The sequence below is a fragment of the Trametes versicolor genome (assembly GCF_000271585.1).
Source record: "Trametes versicolor FP-101664 SS1 unplaced genomic scaffold TRAVEscaffold_5, whole genome shotgun sequence".
Lineage (NCBI taxonomy): Eukaryota > Fungi > Basidiomycota > Agaricomycetes > Polyporales > Polyporaceae > Trametes > Trametes versicolor.
The window spans coordinates 1,035,283-1,055,091 of NW_007360325.1; the positions used below are offsets into that span (position 1 = coordinate 1,035,283).

At 57.2% G+C, this 19,809-nt stretch overlaps 7 protein-coding genes across 7 annotated transcripts; 1 reads left to right on the forward strand and 6 right to left on the reverse strand.

Moving 5' to 3' along the window:
- Positions 1–642: 642 nt before the first annotated feature.
- On the reverse strand, positions 643–2,871 carry TRAVEDRAFT_19801 (tyrosinase; the record flags this gene model as incomplete). Its single annotated transcript, XM_008038969.1, has 7 exons — positions 643–819; positions 882–1,594; positions 1,650–1,802; positions 1,857–2,050; positions 2,105–2,418; positions 2,487–2,671; positions 2,739–2,871. 7 exons carry the CDS (start codon positions 2,869–2,871, stop codon positions 643–645), a joined length of 1,869 nt encoding a protein of 622 aa, XP_008037160.1.
- A 1,471-nt stretch (positions 2,872–4,342) lies between these two features.
- Positions 4,343–6,334, reverse strand: TRAVEDRAFT_166699 (uncharacterized protein). The gene is made up of 6 exons (XM_008039548.1): positions 6,182–6,334; positions 5,954–6,113; positions 5,580–5,750; positions 5,280–5,529; positions 5,083–5,227; positions 4,343–5,027 (listed from the first exon to the last, which is right to left on the reverse strand). The coding sequence occupies exons 1-6, from the start codon at positions 6,252–6,254 to the stop codon at positions 4,525–4,527; spliced, it is 1,302 nt and encodes a 433-aa protein (XP_008037739.1). The 5' UTR covers positions 6,255–6,334; the 3' UTR covers positions 4,343–4,524.
- Positions 6,335–6,657: 323 nt separating this feature from the next.
- TRAVEDRAFT_147315 (uncharacterized protein) lies at positions 6,658–9,850 on the forward strand (the record flags this gene model as incomplete). The annotated part of the gene is made up of 11 exons (XM_008039549.1): positions 6,658–6,858; positions 6,913–6,989; positions 7,188–7,381; positions 7,431–7,637; positions 7,693–7,801; positions 7,857–7,969; positions 8,020–8,267; positions 8,324–8,869; positions 8,944–9,219; positions 9,277–9,567; positions 9,632–9,850. 11 exons carry the CDS (start codon positions 6,658–6,660, stop codon positions 9,689–9,691), a joined length of 2,322 nt encoding a protein of 773 aa, XP_008037740.1. The 3' UTR covers positions 9,692–9,850.
- A 26-nt stretch (positions 9,851–9,876) lies between these two features.
- TRAVEDRAFT_46668 (uncharacterized protein) lies at positions 9,877–10,661 on the reverse strand (the record flags this gene model as incomplete). The annotated part of the gene is made up of 2 exons (XM_008039192.1): positions 9,877–10,133; positions 10,193–10,661. The coding sequence occupies 2 exons, from the start codon at positions 10,659–10,661 to the stop codon at positions 9,877–9,879; spliced, it is 726 nt and encodes a 241-aa protein (XP_008037383.1).
- A 176-nt stretch (positions 10,662–10,837) lies between these two features.
- TRAVEDRAFT_46669 (uncharacterized protein) lies at positions 10,838–11,628 on the reverse strand (the record flags this gene model as incomplete). The annotated part of the gene is made up of 3 exons (XM_008039193.1): positions 10,838–11,064; positions 11,156–11,427; positions 11,495–11,628. The coding sequence occupies 3 exons, from the start codon at positions 11,626–11,628 to the stop codon at positions 10,838–10,840; spliced, it is 633 nt and encodes a 210-aa protein (XP_008037384.1).
- A 331-nt stretch (positions 11,629–11,959) lies between these two features.
- TRAVEDRAFT_147319 (uncharacterized protein) lies at positions 11,960–14,108 on the reverse strand. The gene is made up of 5 exons (XM_008039550.1): positions 13,409–14,108; positions 13,092–13,352; positions 12,851–13,038; positions 12,537–12,795; positions 11,960–12,472 (listed from the first exon to the last, which is right to left on the reverse strand). Exons 1-5 carry the CDS (start codon positions 13,959–13,961, stop codon positions 12,213–12,215), a joined length of 1,521 nt encoding a protein of 506 aa, XP_008037741.1. The 5' UTR covers positions 13,962–14,108; the 3' UTR covers positions 11,960–12,212.
- A 678-nt stretch (positions 14,109–14,786) lies between these two features.
- Positions 14,787–19,678, reverse strand: TRAVEDRAFT_121046 (cytochrome P450; the record flags this gene model as incomplete). The annotated part of the gene is made up of 9 exons (XM_008039551.1): positions 14,787–14,862; positions 14,920–15,063; positions 18,020–18,151; positions 18,218–18,489; positions 18,541–18,554; positions 18,610–19,016; positions 19,082–19,270; positions 19,339–19,468; positions 19,543–19,678. 9 exons carry the CDS (start codon positions 19,676–19,678, stop codon positions 14,787–14,789), a joined length of 1,500 nt encoding a protein of 499 aa, XP_008037742.1.
- Between the last annotated feature and the right edge of the window lie 131 nt (positions 19,679–19,809).

Genomic DNA, 19,809 nt, shown 5'->3' on the forward strand with positions numbered 1-19,809 from the left:
AGCATGAGTGTGGTGGTGGGCAACTCCATTGGTGCGGTACGAATGGCCGCGGTGAAAAGAGAAAGGTTGTGCTCTTTCACAATACGAGGAAATTTCCAGAGGAGATGCTGAGCCCGAACGCGCCATGCGCGACATGTTAGAGCACATGCGTACAGTGCATGTTGCCCGTCGGTACCGCCCAGGTAATCAGGAAGCACATCCATGATGGCCTCCCAGAGCTCGATGGGCAAACGGCAAGACTGCATGAAGGGTGTGTGTTTTGACGTAATCCAAAGGATGATGTCGGTAGAATATCTGCGCATACAAGATTCTCGATGAGTTCAATGGTCCCAACCCGAATACGCAGAGCCATACGGACGGAATATATGACCAACGACAATACACTGCTCACCCCGGGTTGGTATTTTTGCGTATGGAACGGTCGACGTAGAGCCGCAGGACAGTGGAGAGCTCGAAATCGGAGTGTGGAAGAGCGAGGGGATCAAGTACACGCCGCGCTGTGGCCATCGATCCCTCACAGTGCTTGCACAGCCTCCAAACTTCTCAGGCTCTTCAATAATCCTCACTGCAATATTACACGAGCCTTCTACGTCTACGACGGTACAGAAAATACTGGCCAAATATGTATCCAGTGGCATCCTGCTATGCTACCTGTCCAGGGTAGAAGCCCTTCACATGCGAGGTGGTGATCTCCGGATAATACCTCGGCCGTCCCTGCGAGAAGAATCGCTGACCATCACCCGGATGAGAGAGAGGTTGTGCAACGACTAAGAGCTCCAAGGATCCTATGCTCTCCGGGGCTATCGCATGACCATCGACCTAGAGCGTGTTAGATGTCATCTGCGAATATAAGAGTCGATGTGCATTGAGGTATCACTCACCCTACGAACTCGCCAACTCAGATCCCGCCGCAGGTATGGCTTCACGCTCTCCGGCTCTAGGGATTGCAGAGCAGCATGCTTCGCGATAGCGTCGTTGAGGTGCACGAAGCCCTCGGTCACAGCGTCCCCCTGCCGACGACAGTTCGCGCACCGCGCCGGGGCGCTGTTCACGAACGCGTGGTGCGCGCCGACGTACGTGGCCGCTGCGTACCATTCTTGAGGGTCCTCCGGCACGTCACCGAGGAAGACGAGGATGGCGAAGCTGCGCCCGACTTCAAACTTCTTGACGCGGATCCGGACGGACCACTCCCACAGCGTATGGGACGGCAAGCTCTGGATGCGAGAAGGATCAGGGAGCAGGACGATATAGCCAGCGGTGAGCTCGTCGTCCTCTGCGGGGACCTCGAATATGGACCAGGCATCGTGAGGGAGTTTGGAGATTCGGAGGGTCTGCTGGAAGGAATGCGAGACTTCATCGACCCAGGTTACGCTGTGACGTCGCTTGGTCGCCCCGGGAAGGAGATAGTGTCGCAACCTTTGAGGTGCGTAGAGCGCGTTGATAACCTCGGCGACATGCTGGGCGACTTCAACCGCGTCCTTTGAACCCAGATTGTTGAACTCCGGATACGAATAGCCCAAGTGCGTTGGGCAAGGTCCGCCTGCTGCGCGGGATGTCCAGAACGTGCTCCGTCTGCTCCTGAACGGCGTGAGTTCTACAGATGCCGCTTCAGTATGCACATTCCACGGCTTCATAGGAAGATAGCATACCGGTATTCTCATCGATCGCAGAATTCGACGGGATGGTGAAAGTCCCACCGGACGCAGAGGCCTCGCTCACCCCGATGTTTGGGTGAAGGGCAGCCCATAGCGAGAGCAGGCGATCGACTTGAGCGTGGTGTAACATGAATATAGGGTCGAAGCCTGGTGAAGGGCCATCAGGGTTTGGCTCATTGAGAATGAAATGCTACGCCTTACCAGCATATGCGGGATCGCCCATGTGGCCGGGGCCGCCTACACAATTGTGGATGGCGTCATGTATGGCTTCCAGACTGTTACTCGTGCTGTCCCCGTCCCCGGGAGCGTTGCAACTGAAGGAAGGCCATGTGTGCGTGCGTGTAAGCAGGTTATACACCTTCGAGGTGAGGTCGGCTTGGTTCGCCTGCAGCATCCTACATGCGAAGACGTTAGCCATCGCGATGTAGAGGTCTTGATGATGATCTTACGATATCAGCGCCTCCACATCGTCCTTCGCCCCGGATTTCTCACTTGTCGGATGACGGACCGTCGATGGCCATTTCGCGAAAGGGCCCGCGAAGCTCGGGTCTACAGGGTCGAAGCGATAGCGGAGCAGGGGGTTCTTCACGCGGGCCCTCCGACCGTCCGAGGTGATGATTGTGACGCGCTCCATGCTGATAACCTCTGGCGGTGGCACCGCGTTTGTGGCCCAGTCCCAATACGGCTGCCGGAGGTCTGCCGCGGCCTTCCGCCAGGAGTATCCCTCAAATACGTACTTCCTGGCAATCTGAATGGCGTGTTTCTGTAGAATTTGCTGTAGATATTGTTAGCTGCATCGCGTCAATAGGTGTTCGTTCATCGCTAGCGTACCTCGTATAACACCACGTACGGCCGGTGCCACGTAGGGAAGAGTACCGAGCCATGGGTGCAGTAGCCGGACGCCTCCGCTTGCGACGCTTCTCCGACGCCATCCCAGGGAACGTATGGGAGCCCATGGATTGCGCCTATTTGGAAGAACGACTCTGGGTCGTCCTGCGGCGTGTCCATCATGACCTCTAAATCAAATGAGCGTGTCAGCCAGAGCAAAACGCCTTGGTACGCTCAACGCTACACGTAACGTACGCAGTGCCTGGATGTATAGCGAGAACATCTTCTCGTTCTTGATGAAGTCGCTAATTTCCAAGCGGTTGGGGGCCATGGCCCCGAGGGTCTCGCCGCCTAGACACCCGGTGGTAACAACGCTGTTCCTGGTCATCCCCGATAGATGTGTCAGTTTAAGGTGAAGTTTAGCAGTGGATGATGAGGCGAGTAGGGGAATGGGGCGTTGCGCTAATCCGCATCTGTGAGTAGGCTTATATAGCCTTCCTCCATCCGTGTCGCCACGGACCCTTCCGACTTGAGAAGGCTCTCAAGCTGGTCTCGGCGAGCGTCGTTCCACAGATCTACCGTTGCGATTGGCAGTGAATTAGAGCGGACTACGTGTCCCTGCGCACCTTCTCCGGAGTGTTTGCTTTGAAGCCAGATGGGTTATGCGCATCTCTTCAGGGCCTCTGCAGCTCGGCAGGCACGCGTACGGATCTATAGCACCATAAGACCGTTCGCCCAATGGCGAGGGGTAGGCGGCGTCCTAGACGTCGCGGATCGGTCCGTGGCGAAGGTAGAGAGTTGCTAGTATACCGGGGATCGCCAAGTCGGTGTTCTCGCCACGCTGAACGATCGTCCCGATGGCTCGCATCGTCGTTGTATACAATTTCGTGCGATCTAGATCCGCTGGCCCGACCGATTTAGGGCGCGGGGGCGTTCCATTCCGAAGGGCAGGCCCCGTCGTCCAGATTCGGTTCCGATCGAGCCTGGGGTAGTGGCTGTGGCGAGAAGGAATGAATCCGACGGGCACGGGGAACATCGCGGTGATGTGCTGTCGGACGGACTCAAGCCCGCCTCGATCTCACCCTTTGTGAGTTTCGCCAAGGAGTAAAGCGAGCAATGCAGCCGAGGTTCGTTCTTACGGTGACTGTGGGTAGAGCCGTCGTATCAGTCAAAATCCTAAAGTGGACTGAACGAGGCATTTTCTACCTTCTGCTAGACTCACTGCAGGTAGGGCATGACCACGCGATTACTGACTGCAACGCGAAGCACCACGGGAGGAGCGGCGGCGCTTGCGAACCCAGTCAACATTCGATGGTCCCCTGCTCAGTACAACCCTAAGAATCATGACCTCTGATGTGGACAAGTGTGAACGCTATTGTTGAGGCGTAATGTATAGATGCTTACCTATGTGTTCGTTATCGTCGGGTACGATGTCCACGAGGCTGTAGATCCACGCATTGTATTCTGAACCCGCAAAACAAGGCTGCGTGCGGCGTAAGTAGTACGAACTCCTAGATTCCCGGAAGATAGACGAGGTTGCTTCCAGATCCAGACTGTAGCAATGCATCCAGATGCAGATGAGAATAGTGGCGTAGTGGATGGCCAGCACCGGCCCAAATTGAGAAGCCTAAAGCTAAATGTCCATCCTCAGCACCACCAGGCGCCAGGTGGAGTCGGCGACTATGTGGGCGATCGCATGCCAAGTCATGGCAGTTTGGGTACGCGCAGGCACATCGAACAGTCTCAATAGTCAAGCCCTATAGGTGAGAAGGAATCAGTCCGTTATGAATTATGACCGTCGTCAGTGTACGCACCAAGCATGTCTTCGTTGCAATCTTGCAGAGCATCAAGCTCATAAGGCGGATTAATAGACGTGCATAACGAAAGGTATCATGTCGTACATACAGTAGCAACGCGTCATTATCCAGATCATACCCTACCACGGAACGGAACAGAATGGCAGCCGCCACACGAAAGCGAAAAGGAAAGCATCACCGCGCACAGCCAGCTCAGGCTCACTCGTACACTGCGGCATCAAATCTCAGAGGCCCACCACGTCGACCTGGTCCCCGTCTTCCAGGTCCGCCTCCCCGATCTCGGTCTCGGGGTCCATCTTGTCCCCGTCGACGCTCAACGCAGGAACCTTGGCTGGGGCCGCGGCCTTCCCGCGTCCGCGCCCCTTCGCTGCAGGGGGGTTCGCGGGGTACTCAGCTTCCAGGCCGGCCTTCTTGAGGAACCCGCGCACGATCGCGCCGCACTTCGTCGTGGGACGCACGAGCAGCGTAATGTTCTTCCCCGCGGTCCGCTCGCTGCGGACGACGAGACGGAAGCTGTCCGCGGGTTTCTCCTCCTTATGCTCTTCAACAGCAGGCGCGGCGTCGTCGGACGGTTCATCAAGGAATTCTATGGAGGAGGGCGATCGAGCACGGGAGGGAGAGCGGCGCGCGGCGTCCTGGGTCTCGGGAGGACCAGAAGGTGCCAACGATTCGGAGCGCATCCGCTTGTTCTCCTGGAGGTACTGGAAAGTGTTCTTGTCGCAGGCCTCTGTAGAGGAAATGGATGAGCATGATGACGTCGCATGTGCATGCTATCAACAAACCTAGTTCGGCTTCGGCCCAGATCCCTATGCTGTGTGGGGTGGATGAAGGGAACACCCGCTTGCCATCGAAAGACAGGACCAGGTTGTCGATACGTATACTCGCGAGGTCTGCAATCTCGGCGCACAGAGGATGGAAATTATCGTGCTGTATGGAGTCAGTACAGTCGCTCGTCACAAAAATTTGCTAGAGCGCCTACCCGTTTCTGCACCATGGCCCAGATATCTGCGCGACCGTTCGGATTGAGAGGGTGTGGTTTCCAAATGATCTTCAGCTTGACAGTCTCTGGACCACCTCCCTCGCGCACCGGCGTGCCTTCCTGCCTTTTCATGTCCAGCTGGACGCGCCGCGCGATAGATGCCATCTCGTCGTCTAGGACGATGGTGTCAACCGATTCGTCGGCGAAGTCTGTAGGTGACGGAGGTCGAGGTAGAATTCCGACAACTTGGCTTGGGGCATTGTCAATGTGGATAGACGACTTGCAATGATTTGCACCTACTTGACGGTATCGCGCGCACGCTGCAGAGCGAATTGAGTCAATGCAGGCGGTGGGGTGAGAGAGCGCGATCGGCTGCGGGCACGTCGGCCATTGGGCTTGGAAGGCGAATCCTCAATTGTAGAGTTCTTCTGTTTCTTAGGGGCAAGGATGTCCTCGTCCGAATCAGAAATTCTGACGCAGAGTATAGTCAGTTATATGACGTTTTTACACTTGCGCGAACGATCGCGCGCAGAGGCAGCCTGTCTCCAATGAGAGCTATGCGCCCTCATATACGCATATACGCATATACGCATATACGCATATACGCACTCCAAACTGCCATCGCGGATCGCATATAGCCAGCTCGCGCCCGCCGGCGTAATGAAAGAACTTACTCGAAGAAAGCCGGATCCCTCTTCGTCCAGTCAGGAAGGGTATCCTGCTTGTTTGACCGTCTCTTGGATTTCTTGTTACGCGCCCGCGGCGAAGAGCCTTCCTCGCGCTCAGAGCCTGAGCTATCCGAGCCATTCGCTTTACGTTTGCGCTGTTCTTGTTCTAGATTTGGGTTCCATAGGTATGAATTTGATGCGCGCGCGAGGAGGCGATCTGTGATGTTGACATACCGTCAACGCGCTTGTTGATCTTGCGCCATGCTAAAGCCGTGCGCGTCTGGTTGCGCATAAAGCGCGCGTCCATATCATCCTCATCTTTCTTGGTGGAGACGGCGGGTAGCGGTGGTGGGGAGGTGTTTGTGGCCGAGGAGGGGCCAGGAGACGAGGCGGGGGGCGGGACGGCGGTGTCGACCGGAGATGTGGCTGCGGCAGGCGCGCGAGCGCGAGGCCGGGGTCGTGGTTTGGGACGCGACGACATCGCGGTAACAAATCAGAAGCTAATCGTGGGAACTTTCGTTTTCGCGGGGTTTTGTTCTCGCACGTGCCCCAGCGCCTGTTTTTGCGGCGCGCGCCCGAGCTGCTCGCGCTAAGCGCTTGCACTTGCACTTGGACCGTCACACTGGCGCGCTCTTTGACTGTATCTGCTCTGTCTGCTACTCTTCTCTTGCTGACCGCTACTCTCTGTTTGGATTGTACACATCTGGGACATGGCTGAGCCACCAGTAATCTTCAAGCGCACGAAAGCGAAGTCCGCCCAACGCGCTCGGGTTACCACAGATGCAGAGGCAGCCCCCACGACCGCAACAGAGGCAGACGCGGAGGAGTCACCCAGTATAGTTGCCGCTAAACTCAAGAAGAAGACGCGAGCGAAGGCGCGGTCTACGCTCAGCTTTGGAGGTGAGGAGGAGGTACGTACCAAGCGTCGCGCAGTAAGCCATTTCTGACAGATGTGGCCTGTGCAGGAGAGCAGCGGTGAGGTGTTCAAGCTCAAGAAGTCGAATTTGAGTAGGAACCTCGCGCTCAGAAACGAATCACCGGGGTATGCACATGTTTCTTACGCGACGAGCGTATGCTGGCGTTTGGACTTCCATGTAAACATCTCATGTCCACTATTTCGTTATTTAATACATCCATCCACTTGAGGTCGTTCTCGCAAGATGTGCATGGAAGTTCAAACGCGGCATATGGGCGTGACTTCAATCACCTAGTGCATACGCTGATAACTACGTTTACATAGTGTTGCGGCTGCGCCATTTGAACCGACTATAACACCAAGGTCCACGGGACCCACGTATAATGCTGCATACCTCAACGAACTCAAAGCCAGCACACCGAACGCTCGTCCTTCTCTGCCTCAAGAGGACATTGTCTCCTACGATGCAGATATATCCATGGATGTTGACCCCGCTGGCCAATTGTCCGGTTTGACAGGTAAACCATGGTCAGTTCGCACGTGTTATGCGTCTCACCCGATTCCTAGACGAGGTCGAAAGTGAAGCAGCGATCCCATCTGCATCGTCTATCCAAGCAGCCAAGCAGAAGCGCGAACGGCTACGTGCGGGCAAGGCTTCGGGCTCAGAAGACTATATCTCGCTCTCCCTGACAAAGAGAGATGACTATTCGAAGGGCCCTCATCCAGACAGCCGGCTCGTCAGGGAAGAAGATGAGTTGGGCGACGCGGATGATGGTAAGTCTACGCTGAATTGGTTTTCCCTGACCTCGCTCACCGAGATGTCTCCCAGAATTCGCGGAATTCACCAGCGCCCAAGAGCGTATCGCCCTTGGCAAGAAGTCGCGGAAGAAGGAAGCCGCAAAGCGGCGTGCGGATATGAACGAGATGATTGTCGATGCGTTCGTTGCCTCTTACTATCTTACCTGAGTGCGCCGTGCTGACTTCTACTATCAGCGAAGAGGAAGACGAGGAAACTCGGGAATGGGAACAGGAGCAACTACGCCGAGGAGGCCTTCGTCCGGAGTCGGCTGAACCTGCACCCAAGCCGGTGTACAAGCCCGCACCAGGTATGCTCATCCTTCCTACCGATATTGCATTATTGACGAATTTCCAATAGTTCCGGCTGTGACCCCTATCCCTACGATGGGCGCTGCGATGGCACGGCTCACGAATTCTATGAGCAAGTTGACAGTATCGCACGCAGAGCACTCCGCTGCGATGTCGAAGCTCGGCGAGGAGCAACGCCTGCTCGAGGAGCGCGAGAAGGAGATGCGCGAGATGATCGCCAAAGCCGAGGAGAAGCGCAGCTGGTTCTCCGCCTTCCGCGAATGGGTCGAGAGCGTCGCGACCTTCCTCGATGAGAAGGTCAGTCTTTTAAAATCTCATAATTTATCTCTGAGAGTATACTGACGCCCTCACAGTTCCCGCAACTCGAGAAGCTCGAGGACGAACACATATCCATTATCAAGGAGCGCGCGGACATGATCGCCCAGCGGCGCAAAGCCGAGGACGCAGACGACCTCGCTCTCTTCTTCGGCACCCCGCCCCAACTGCAACCCAAACCCGACGAAGTCGACGACCTCGGGCGCGTCGTCCCCTCCGCCAACCCCGCCGCCTCCCGCGCAGACCGCACCGCCGCCCGTGCCGCCCGGCGCCTGCACCGGCGCGCCGCGAACCAGCAACGCCCGCCCGAGGAGGAGGGGTACTCGACGGACGGAGAGCTGCCCCTAGGGGACGCGGACGACTATCGCGTCGCGATGGGGAAGCTCGTCGCGGACGCGCAGGCGATCATGGCGGACGTGAAGGCGGAGGAGTTCCGGGACGCGAGCGCGGGCGTGGGCAAGTGGTTCGGGGAGTGGCGCGCGAAGTTCGACGAGGTGTACCGCGGGGCGTGGGGCGGGCTCGGGATGGTGAGCGCGTGGGAGTTCTGGGCCCGTCTTGAGATCCTCGGCTGGAATCCGCTCGAGGTAAGTCTGAAGCTTACCCCAGCTGTGTGGTGTATGCATGTATTTGTGACGGTTGCTCATCTCTTCGTCCGCAGCGCCCCCGCAGCCTCGACGCGTTCAATTGGTACAGTGCGCTCTACAAATATTCGCGCCCGTCGCTTGGCGAAGATGAGGATGACGAAGACGAGCCCGAGCTCGGGCCGGACGGCGACCTCGTCTCTGCGATGATTTCGACCGCGCTCATTCCACGCATATGCCGCATCATCGAGAGCGGCGCACTCGACGCGTACTCCGCCACGGACGTGCGGCGCCTCGTCGACCTTACTGAGCAGGTCGAGGCGTCCGTCGATAGGCAGAGCCTCAAGTTCGAGGTGCGCTTTCCTCTCTTCTTTCTTTTGCGTCAATTGTAGCCGACCTTGTACTCGCAGATGCTCTTGAAGGCCGTCTACACGATCTTCAACGAAGCAGTGACCGCCACAGAGACCGAGCTCGCGCCATTCGTCGCGCTCAACCAGCCGCGCTTCGACCCCGCCGCGATCCCCGCGCGCCGGCGTTTCCTCGCACGGCGCCACAAGCTTCTGCGGAATCTCCTTCAGTGGCGGCGATATGCGGGCGACCGGTATGGTCTGGGCAACTTGGCGACACGACTCGTTGCGGGGAGCATGCTCCCCGTTGCGGAGACGGGCTGGGAGGTTGGGGGAGAAGAGATCATGCGGAAGGTGCGTCGTTCGTAGTCATAGAACGCCGTTGCCTGACTGATTCGTCTTGCGTGTTGGGTTACAGGTCGTCCAAACGTTGCCGACGGAGCTTGTGCCTCCGACTCTGCAAGGTCTTCGCGCATAATGTGTATACTTCCGTGCGTTGGGCTTCAGGTTTGGCACGTGCATATCTGCATGCAAGAAGGAATGAGACAGCCCGTAATGCTTGAACATTAACATTAACAGGTATTGTAACGATACACCAGGAGCGTTTTCTCATAGCGAAAGACTTCATATACATCCCAGACTTCTTTGTGCTCCCCTGCGTTTCTACGACTCCTCTGACATCCCATCCGCTATCGCCGGTTCATCGCGGCCCTCTTGCTTTACACAGATGCCAGCTGGTTGACCGACGGGCCGTCTATGCCCGATGAACATCTCCATCTCTCCGCAAGGCGTGACGGCCTCGTCTTCATCCTCACTAGTCTCCTCCCCATCAACCACCATTCCGGGAGCAACGCGGTCGTCTGCGACAAATGCATTGCTGCTGTCGCTTGCCGACTCTCCAGGCTGAGGACGGCCGATGCCTGTATGGACAGAATAACGTATGAGAAGAGCGTGTACAGCATCGTGTCATAGAGCTCACCTAAGCTCTGTGGTGAGGCGTGCGTTTGAGCCAAACCATCGCCAGTCTCTGTCGCATCCTCGTATTTGACGAAGGAAGACGACGCGCGACCTGCGTCCTGTACGTCCTTCGCCCCCCGAATTCTTTTCGTCAGCGCGACGAGGTCGGACAGCTGCATCTTGTAAGAGACGGGGGTCGGCGGATACGCCGAGCTAGGAATATCCTCAGCAGCAACCGCAGATGATTCGGGCACGAAGGCATGCGGTGGAGCCCACAGGTCTGGAGGCACGCCAGCCGCACTAGTTGCTACCGCTTCGCCGTGATAGTACGTCGAGTGGAATGGCGGCGCCTCGATAGCGGAGTCATCTCCAGAGCCGTTGAACAGACGATAGAGATACGCGCCGCCCAGGTTGAGAGCCTCGGAAGCGGCGGGAGCCGGTAGAGAGAACGCAGAGGGAGGCGCAGACAGAGGCGGATTCGAGTCGGACATAGCTAGAGCGTGTCCTCCGCTGGGTATATGCAGGTGTTCGAGGTCTGAAAAGTGGCCCCTACTGTTCAGAGGGCTAGCGGTATGGGCATGAGCGTCAGAGAGGCCAGGGCGAGCATGCTCCAGAGAGTGGGGATTTTCGGTAGACGTCGAGTGTGGCGACAAATGTGCAACCTCAGTCACAGAACTGTCATGGATTCCAGAGGAGAGCGTTCGGGCGGTCCCGTGTTGCGAATTCCACGGTTCAAAGCGCAGAGGGACAGTAAAGGAGGTTCCAGGAAGAGCGACCTGAACGAGGGCAGCTGGGGCTTCAAGTTCATGGGGGGCATGGGGGGCTGGGGCCTGAGGGTCTGAGGAGGCTTGAGGTATTTCACGAGGGCTCGCATGAAGCGCTTCTTGATCTGACCTGGAGAAGGATGTATGCGGCGACAAAGGGCCTGGGAGGTCCGGGACAGCACTACTTCCACCCCAAAAGCCCATGCCATAACACAACAAACCGTCGCCAGAGCCAGTAGCGTCCGAAGCAGCACCAGTATCAGGGGCGTTTCGCCAGAGTGGATCGTCGGACTGCCACGCATATACAGAAGTGTGCGACTCCAGCGACGTCCCCGAGTGTGTTGAGCCGTCAAGTAACATCGTCTGAGCACCGTCGGCGGCACCAGAGGGGTCGGTGGGGTCGTACTTCGAGACCCGCGGGGAGATCTTCCTCTTCCCTCTGCCCCGCGCCGAGCGTTGCCTCTTGATCCATCTATGGATCCACTTTTCCTGCCTGCTCGTGCCAAGCCGAGCGACGCGCTCTATCAGTGTCCCATGTCAAGGTTTAGAGAAAGACGCACAGTCCAGTCTCCCGCGAGGCTTCCTTGATGTCGTCTTTGGTCGCGTCCTCGCCCGTGCGCGCATACATGGCGTTGAGGATGACCAGCTGGTCGGGGGTTGCAACCACTCGTGGTGGGAGACCCGCCGACGACATAGCCGTCCACGGACAGCGCATGGTATACCTCGGAGGCGGCGGGAGGGAGGCGGTGGACATTGGTGCTGGTGGTCAGAAACTCGGAGAGGTTGGTTGTCGAGGACGGCCTGTATACAGCTTCGGTGCATGCAAAGCCGAACGGCATCTCCTGGCAATCGCTATCCGAACCAACACTTGCTAGCTGCCATAGGATTGACATTTTGACGGCTACTAGTCGGCTACTTGACAATGAACGTGCGGAGAGGTCGCGTCGAAGACGGACAGCCACCGTTCGCCCCACGGCCGCGGACTTGCTCCTCCGTGTGGCTGTGATCACCCAGGATGAGTATCTCCACAACGCCGCCAAATCCGGACGAACGACACGTGTGTGTGTGCACAGGGAGACACGAATACCCAGCACATTGTAGCGTACAGTACAAATACAGCGGCTCGAATCGAGGTCCCTCGCCTGCGGCAAGACTAGCCAGCCTCTCTGCCGCCCTCCGTCCGTCCCGCGCCAGAGGCATGCAGCTGTCCGTGTGACGGCAGCTTCTACTTTACATCTATCACGCTTCGCAGCTCTTACTCGGGCCTCAACAGGACGGCTACCACCTACCCGCCATCCGCCCCACGGCCCACGCAACGCCGCCACCGCCGACTGGCACGAGCAGCACCCACACGCCGACGTCCCAGATGAGCCGGCGCCCAAGTCGGCGACGCTGCAGCGTGCGCTCCTTGCGTTGTAGCAGCTCGTCGTGCCGCGAGTCGCTCGGCTCGAGGCGCGGTGCGTTCGGATTTGGCGTCGCCGGCGGGATCACGATCGACAGCGGTCGCCGGAAGTTGTGGATTGTGATGTGAATGAACGCTGGCGGATTGTGGCGGCGCGGTCAGTGAACACAATACAAGTCTGGAGACGAACATAGACGTACCGGGCACTACGAATGAGCTGAGGAAGGCGAGGATGAGGATGACATCGCTCCCGAAGCGCGTTATGTGCGCTGGAAGGATCGCGAGGCAAATAGTGATAATGTAGATGAGAACCTTCGAGAGGGGGAAATTCGTGCTTCGCCGGATAGAGATGGGGATGGGTAGCGCAGGTGTGGTGACCAAGATGGAGGGGATGGAGAGCAACAGCGCGGCGGCGCTGAACACCGCAGACGTCGATTTAATGCTCGTAGAGGGGATTTGCTGAATTCACCGAAATTAGTTCTAGCTCCATGTGGCCAGTATAAGAAAAGCATACCGAAGGTGTAGACGCATCGAAGAATGCGAGGGGCAATACAACTGCTACAGCGATAGCTATAGACAAGGCAGCCAACAGCCTGAAAGATTGCGCCCGCCTAGGCTTCGGGGTCATCGGTTGCGAAGTGCCTTTCAGGGAAGCATACAGGGGCACTGTCCACCAGGTGCTGAAGGTGAACGCCACGACCGCTAGATTCCTGTGAGTGACTGGTAGTGCAGGGCGCAGATCGAATGTGACTCACGTATTCCCTGCCATAATTTACCCAAAGTGGCAGAGTCGCCAACCGGTACAAGCATGTCCTTGGCATGCATATAAGCCGTACAAGAGAACCACGCAGCGTACGCTACGATTGAAAACCAAGAGGCGTACACCACCCCGCGGGATTCGAGAGACCGCGAGGAGTACAGAGGGGCGATGAATGCCGCGAACACGAGCGAAGTGATAATCCTAGACGGAACGGCGAGGGCATCCGGGATGAAGGGCAACAAGCAGTCGACGGAGACTAGCGTTTATTGCGTTAGCGGCAAGCAAAACACAAGAGGTGCAGGAGGGACATACATCGGAGATAGAGTGCAGCAGTAGACACCCTAAGTGCGCCGACAAAAAAGCGGACGAGCTGGCGAAGAACCGACCGCCGGCGCTCCTTGCCCCTTCCCCGCGCGAACGTCTCCAGCACGATCTCTTCCAGGTCGGCGCGCCGGACATAGCGCGCGAGCATGTACCAGATCTGGCGCGTGAACGCCGACAGTACAGCGAACACCACAACCGCGAGCGCACCAGTCTTGCCTAGGACGCCCGCCTCGGGCACGAGGAGCGCGCCAAGCTTGAGATACGGCGCGAGGAGGTACAGGAAGACAGAGACGGAGGAGAGGGGCGGGACGGCGGAGCCGCGCAGACGGTCCAGCTGGAGATCAGACTGGTCGAGGTCGAGGTCGTCTGCGTCGTCGTCGTCGCTAGAGAACCCGAAGGAGGTGTTGTTCGGGGTGTCCTCCGCGTCGGATACGAGAATGAGCGCGGCAGAGGAGTCGAAGCCGCCCAGGGGGGATTGGCGGCCAGACGCAAAAGAATCCGCGCTCGTTGAGGAGCGCGGGCTGCCCGGAGGAGACGGCATGGCGAGATCGGGATGCTACAGGCTACAAGTTGGCTACAGGGGGACCGGGTAGGGTGCGCGGGGGCAGCGTAGAGATGGCAGAAAGGAGCGGAGGGGGAGCAGCTGCAGAGCCAGCCTGCGCGAGGACAGCGCTGTCGGCAGCGTCACGGTCGGAGGGAGGGGGAGGAGGATGAGGAGGAAGCCAAGCGGAGGAGCAAGGCAAAGCAGGGATCGGAGAAGAACGCCTTGCGCTCGCTCTCAAGCTCGCGCGCGGCGACTGCGCAGCGTCCGGGGACCCAGTCCAGATCTTGTCCCGACCCCGCGGTCCCAGGGGGGCGCGTGTCAGAACCCCAACCTTATCTCCGCGAGCTGTCCGCGACTCTAGAATGGCGGATCACATCTCTGACGGTCACCCAATCTATGATCTCCAAGTGCATTCATCTTCAAGTGTACTTGCGGGCTAGCCTACTACGCCTTTTCTAATCGCAGAAGGTCAACAAGACGTTGCTGGAGTGTTTGGAAACCCAAGGTACGCAAAGTGACCCAGGTTCTTGACGATATTCGTATTTGAAACCCCTTCCCTCGGAAGGTGTCAAACGCGTCTACTTAAATAGAATTATCTTTGCTGGGGGACTCCGAGTCGGACTGGCCGCTCGGTGTCACACCCAGAACAAGGCTATACGAGGCGCGAGAACTTGATAGTGCACCCCTGGTATACGAATGGACATAACGGAACCACGACAGAACACGGGATGGAACACCGTGGCATACGTGTGAAACGGTGAGTACCCCGAACCGCGCCATCAGCCTCTTTCCAGCCTAACATTGCTCCGTTGAGGCTCTGTTTCATTGGGACCCAAGGATGAGTGCCACCGCCTCCGCTGACCGCGGCGTGATCGTGCAACGGGTGTCCTCTGGATATCTACAGCTCGAGACCGTCAGGAATAGCCGCGGCGGGAGTAACAGAAACAGAACGCACGATAGGAACCCGTGAGACGCCTGGTATTCGACCTTGATTGGACATCCATTCTCGTCCTTTGGCGGGCCAATGTCGAAGACCTGCAACACGCTCGCTGCGGTGAGGAAGAGCGCTGCATCTACGAAGTAGCGGCCCGGGCAGATCCTGTACGTCGGTCAGTACATCACCATCTTTGACGTCCAACACAAGCCGCCAACTTACCTTCTTCCCGACCCGAAGATGAGGGTTGCGGGATCCAACACGTCCGGGTTCAACTTCCCGTCTTCGCCTATGAACCGCTCTGGGTAGAACTTCTCAGGCTTAGGGTAGATGTGTGGGTCGTGCATACATGCCCTGGTGCACCGTATTCGTTAGTATTCTAATCCGTGTACGTTCCAGGTGCCCAGAGACAACACATACCAAACGTTGGGAACGACAGTTGTCCCGGCGGGTATGAAGTACCCGTTTACTTCGTCGTCCTCCACAGTCACATGGGCTATGTTTGTCGGAGACACATTGTGCCAACGCAAGGCCTCCTTTACCACGGCGTTGATGTACACAAGCGCGTCCCGGTCATCGAAGTCAGGAAGCCGGTGGGCACCGACAATGGCATCCAACTCCGCCCGGGCCTTCTGCTGCACCTCCGGAAAGAGAGACAGAGCGAGGATGAGGCCCTCGAGGGTTGAGACGGCCTATGGCAAATATAAATCACAACGTCAGGTACACAAAACATAGCAACTCACCGTATCTGATCCAGCTATTGCAACAATGTTTTGGTCAGCAGGACATCCCGAGTAGATGTAAGTTACACACCCTCGACGATGATGGCCGCAACATTCCTAGCGACTTGCTCTTCGCTCTCCGAATCGTCTTTCGAGCCGCTGAGCGATGTCTGTATCCCACCCAAGAGCTCCGCCACTATCGACGGTTCATCTACATCAGCTTTCGCCTGCGAGAACGGCACATCAAGCATCCACGCGCACGGCGGGTTCGACTCCGCAAATAATTTGTGAAAGCCCGCCCCGGGGAACCATGCGGGGAGATACTGGATGAGCGGGAAGTGTCGAAGGAGAAATTGCATAGACACGGTGACCTTGCGCAGGCCGGAGAAGGTGCTATCCACGTAACCGATCCGTGCGTCGTCTTCGTCCTCAAGGTCGATTCCGTACGTGATTTTCATCATCGTCCCGATGATTTGGCTAAAGAACGCTAAGGTTAGCGGCGCACACAAGCAGAGCCACGGGCTGAGACGAAGCTTACTATTGCAACAACTGCTTTATCTTGCCAGGGTTTTCCAACAGGCCCGCGAGGAGCTTCCACGTGAAGTCGCGCTGTATCGGCTTGTATTTGTCCACCTTTCCCGGGTGGAACTGTTGCCACAGCATGCGCCGGTGACGTCTCCAACGTGGGCCATACTGCATCATCGCGAAATCGAAGTCATGGCCAGCACTATGAAATATGGGACCGCGAAGAGCTGTGAGGCATCCTCTGAGACCCAAAAATGCGAAAAAGGTGTACGCACAGTGATATCAGGGGTGTCTCCACTCTGTTCGAGGTGTTGCTGGCGCGCTTGTCGAGTAGGTCGTGTATGACGCCGGGACTTCCGAGAACGACCATTGTCTCACCCAGAAGTTCAAGGTAAACGATTTCCCCTGAGAGGTCAGAGAATGCTGAGTGGGCATATACACACTGTCTGAGCCAAACAAGGTGCTTACCGTATTTTTCGCACAGATCACGCAAACCGTACCATGGCTTCCATGTGGGGATATCGAGCATGTTCCCGATAATGGGCCACCGCTTGGGTCCAGGGGGAAGCGGCCGGCCTCGCTGTCGGGCGCGCCGTTGTATGATGGAACGCTGCCAGAGAAAGACGCAGACCGACGCCACGAGAACGCATGCAAGGGTAAATACAGAGCTTAGTGGGTGTGGCATTGCTGCCAGGAAGTGAGACTCGCAGTGCGGGACAGGTTAAAGCCCATGAGCACTGGTGGGAGCTATATAAGCCAGAACCCGGCGCGCCTGTAAGGTGACAGGTTGACAGATGTGTTCCGCATCAGGCCTGTCGAGGTTACAACTTGGTCTGTAATGAGGAGTCAGAAAACGTAGAACGTACAAGTTCTCCTTGAGCTGTACGTTTGCTTGGAATGACAGGCCCTTCTGACTGGACCAGGAAGTAGATTGACTGACCTTGTCCCCTGACGTACAACAGTACCCGTCCTTTCTAGAGTACATGAGACGTGTGGCTTCAAAAAAATGTCTTGAAGCCCCCAGTCAAATCCCCTGCATATAACCCGGGTCACGGTAGCCCTGCATTGCGGTGCCTCGACTGCACTTGCCTCGGAATGTGTGGTGTTGGACTGCGCTTCACATCAATCCACAGACCAGTATCTCCTGGATTGTGGTTCGCTCCTGTATGGAAGCCGGATTAGAACTGCCAAAAACCACATCGGAGTGGTACTCCCCGGAGAGTCTAAAGGTCGTAGACACCCCCCTCCATGCTTCTTATGAATCTTATCCCACATCGCGACAGATTCAAGCCTCAAACTTATCTTCGCGAGCTGTCCACAGCGGATTGCATCTCTGACGGTCAATTTGTGATGTCCAACTTCGACCTCGCAGTGCCTTCCTTTTGACGACGTAACACGGAGCACGGGAACTTTCCATATCTTTCGTACTCATACAAATGGACATAACGGAGCTGCGACAGGAGAACGCAGTAATGACCGTCGCCTGCGGGAGAATGTCAGTTCGCCGAAACACCTAACATTGTACAGTTGCGGCCCTGTTTTCTTGATTCCCAAGGATGAGGGCCACCGCCTCCGCTGACCGAGGTTTGATCGTGCAGCGAGTGTCCTCCGGGTATCTACAGCTCAAAATCGTCAGAGGTTACCGCGGCGGGAAGACCGGAAATATTACGCACGACAGGAATCCGTGAGACGCCTGGAACTCGACCTTGATTTGACGTTCATTCTCATCTTTTGGCGGGCCGATGTCGAAGACTTGCAACACGCTCGCTGCGGTCAGGAAGACAGCCGCATCTGCGAAGTAGCGGCCCGGACAGATCCTATACGTCGGTCAGTCTATCACCATCTTTGACGTCCAACGCAAGCCACAAACGTACCTTCTTCCCGACCCGAAGATCAGCGTCGCGGGATCCAGCACGTCCGGGTTCAGCCTCCCGTCTTTGCCAATGAATCGTTCCGGGCAGAACTTCTCAGGCTCTGGGTAGATGCGTGGATCGTGCATGCATGCCCTAGGACATCGTATTCGTCAGTATTTTGACGTGCGTTCGCTCCAGGTACCAAGGGAAACCACATACCAAACGTTGGGAACGACAGTCGTGCCTGCGGGTATGAAGTACCCGTGAAACTCGTCGTCCTCTACCGTAACATGAGCTATGCTCAGCGGAGACACGTTGTGCCAGCGCAAGGCCTCCTTGACAACGGCGTTGATGTATACAAGGGCGTCCCGGTCGTCGAAGTCGGGAAGCCGGTGGGCACCGACAATGGCATCCAACTCCGCCCGGGCCTTCTGCTGCACCTCCGGAAAGAGGGACAGAGCGAGGATGAGGCCCTCGAGGGTTGAGACGGTCTATGGCAAATATTCGTTACAAGGTCAGCCACACAAGGCAGAGCAACGAACCGTGTCTGATCCACCTACGAAACAGTGCTTTTGTTAGCAGGGCATTTTGAGCGAAAAGAAGTCACACACCTTCGACGATGAGGGCGGCAACATTTCTAGCGACTTGTTCCTCGCTCTCCGAATCGCCTTCCATGCCGTTAAGCGAGGTCTCCATCCTACGCAAGAGCTCCGCCACGATTGGCCCCGCCTCTTTCGGACCATACGGTTCAGCTACATCAGCTTTTGCCTGCGAGAATGGCACGTCGAGCATCCACGCGCATGGGGGGTTCGCCTCCGCAAGCACCCTGTGGAAGCCCGCCCCAGGGAACCACGCGGGAATATACTGGACGAGCGGGAAGTGCTGCAGGAGGAACTGGACAGGCGCCGTGACCTCGCGCAGCCCTGAGAAGGCTCTGTCCGCGTAGCCGATCCGCACGTCATCTTCGTCCGCGAGATCGATGTCGTACGTGATCTTCATCATTGTCCCGATAATTTGGCTAAGAAAGAAAGAAGGTTGGTGACGCCCACAATTTGGAGCAGAGCCGCGCGCGAAGACACTCACTATTGCAGCAGCTCCTTCACCTTGCTGGGTCTCTCAAGCAGGCCCGCGAGGAGCTTGCGCGTGAAGTCGCGCTGTACAGGCTTGTAGCTGTCCACCTTTCCAGGGTGGAACTGTTGCCACAGCATGCGACGGTGACGCCTCCAGCGTGGGCCATACTGCATCACGGCAAGATTGAAGTCGTGGCCGGCGCTGTAAAATGCCCCGGGGAACTACACGTAAACGTCTGAGATCAGAGTCCACGAAGGTGATGGACGCACAGAGGTATCAACGGTGTCTCCACTCTGTCCGCGGTGTTGCTTGCGCGTTTGTCAAGAAGGTCGTGTATGGCGCCGGGACTTCCGAGGATGACCATCGTCTCGCCCAGGAGCTCGAGGTAAACGATTTCTCCTGCAAAATCGGAGTATTGTTAGTGGGCACAAACTAGTGGTCATACACGCTATCTGAGGCTAGCAAGTACTCACCGTATCGTTCGCACAGGTCGCGTAGCCCATACCATGGCTTCCACATGGGGACGTCGAGCATGTTCCCAATGAAGGGCCACCGCTTGGGCCCGGGGGGAAGTGACCGGCCTCGCACTCGGGCATGCCATCGTGTCATGGAGCGCAGGAAGAGCAAGAGGCAAACCGACGCTGCAAGGGCGCAGGAAATGGTCAACAGAGAGCTTTGTGAGTGTAGCATTGCTCTTCGGAAGCGAGACGTGTGCGGGTTGGGGTCCATGAACACCGGGA

Coding starts and splice junctions, on each gene's coding strand:
- TRAVEDRAFT_166699 (XM_008039548.1), bottom strand. CDS start 6,254: ATGGACGCGCGCTTTATGCGCAACCAGACGCGCACGGCTTTAGCATGG. Junction 5,530..5,579: donor CGTGCGCGCGATACCGTCAA/GTAGGTGCAAAT, acceptor CAATGCCCCAAG/CCAAGTTGTCGGAATTCTAC. Junction 5,028..5,082: donor CTGGGCCGAAGCCGAACTAG/GTTTGTTGATAG, acceptor TTTCCTCTACAG/AGGCCTGCGACAAGAACACT.
- TRAVEDRAFT_147319 (XM_008039550.1), bottom strand. CDS start 13,961: ATGCCGTCTCCTCCGGGCAGCCCGCGCTCCTCAACGAGCGCGGATTCT. Junction 13,353..13,408: donor TGCTGCACTCTATCTCCGAT/GTATGTCCCTCC, acceptor AATAAACGCTAG/TCTCCGTCGACTGCTTGTTG. Junction 12,473..12,536: donor CAGCTCATTCGTAGTGCCCG/GTACGTCTATGT, acceptor ACAATCCGCCAG/CGTTCATTCACATCACAATC.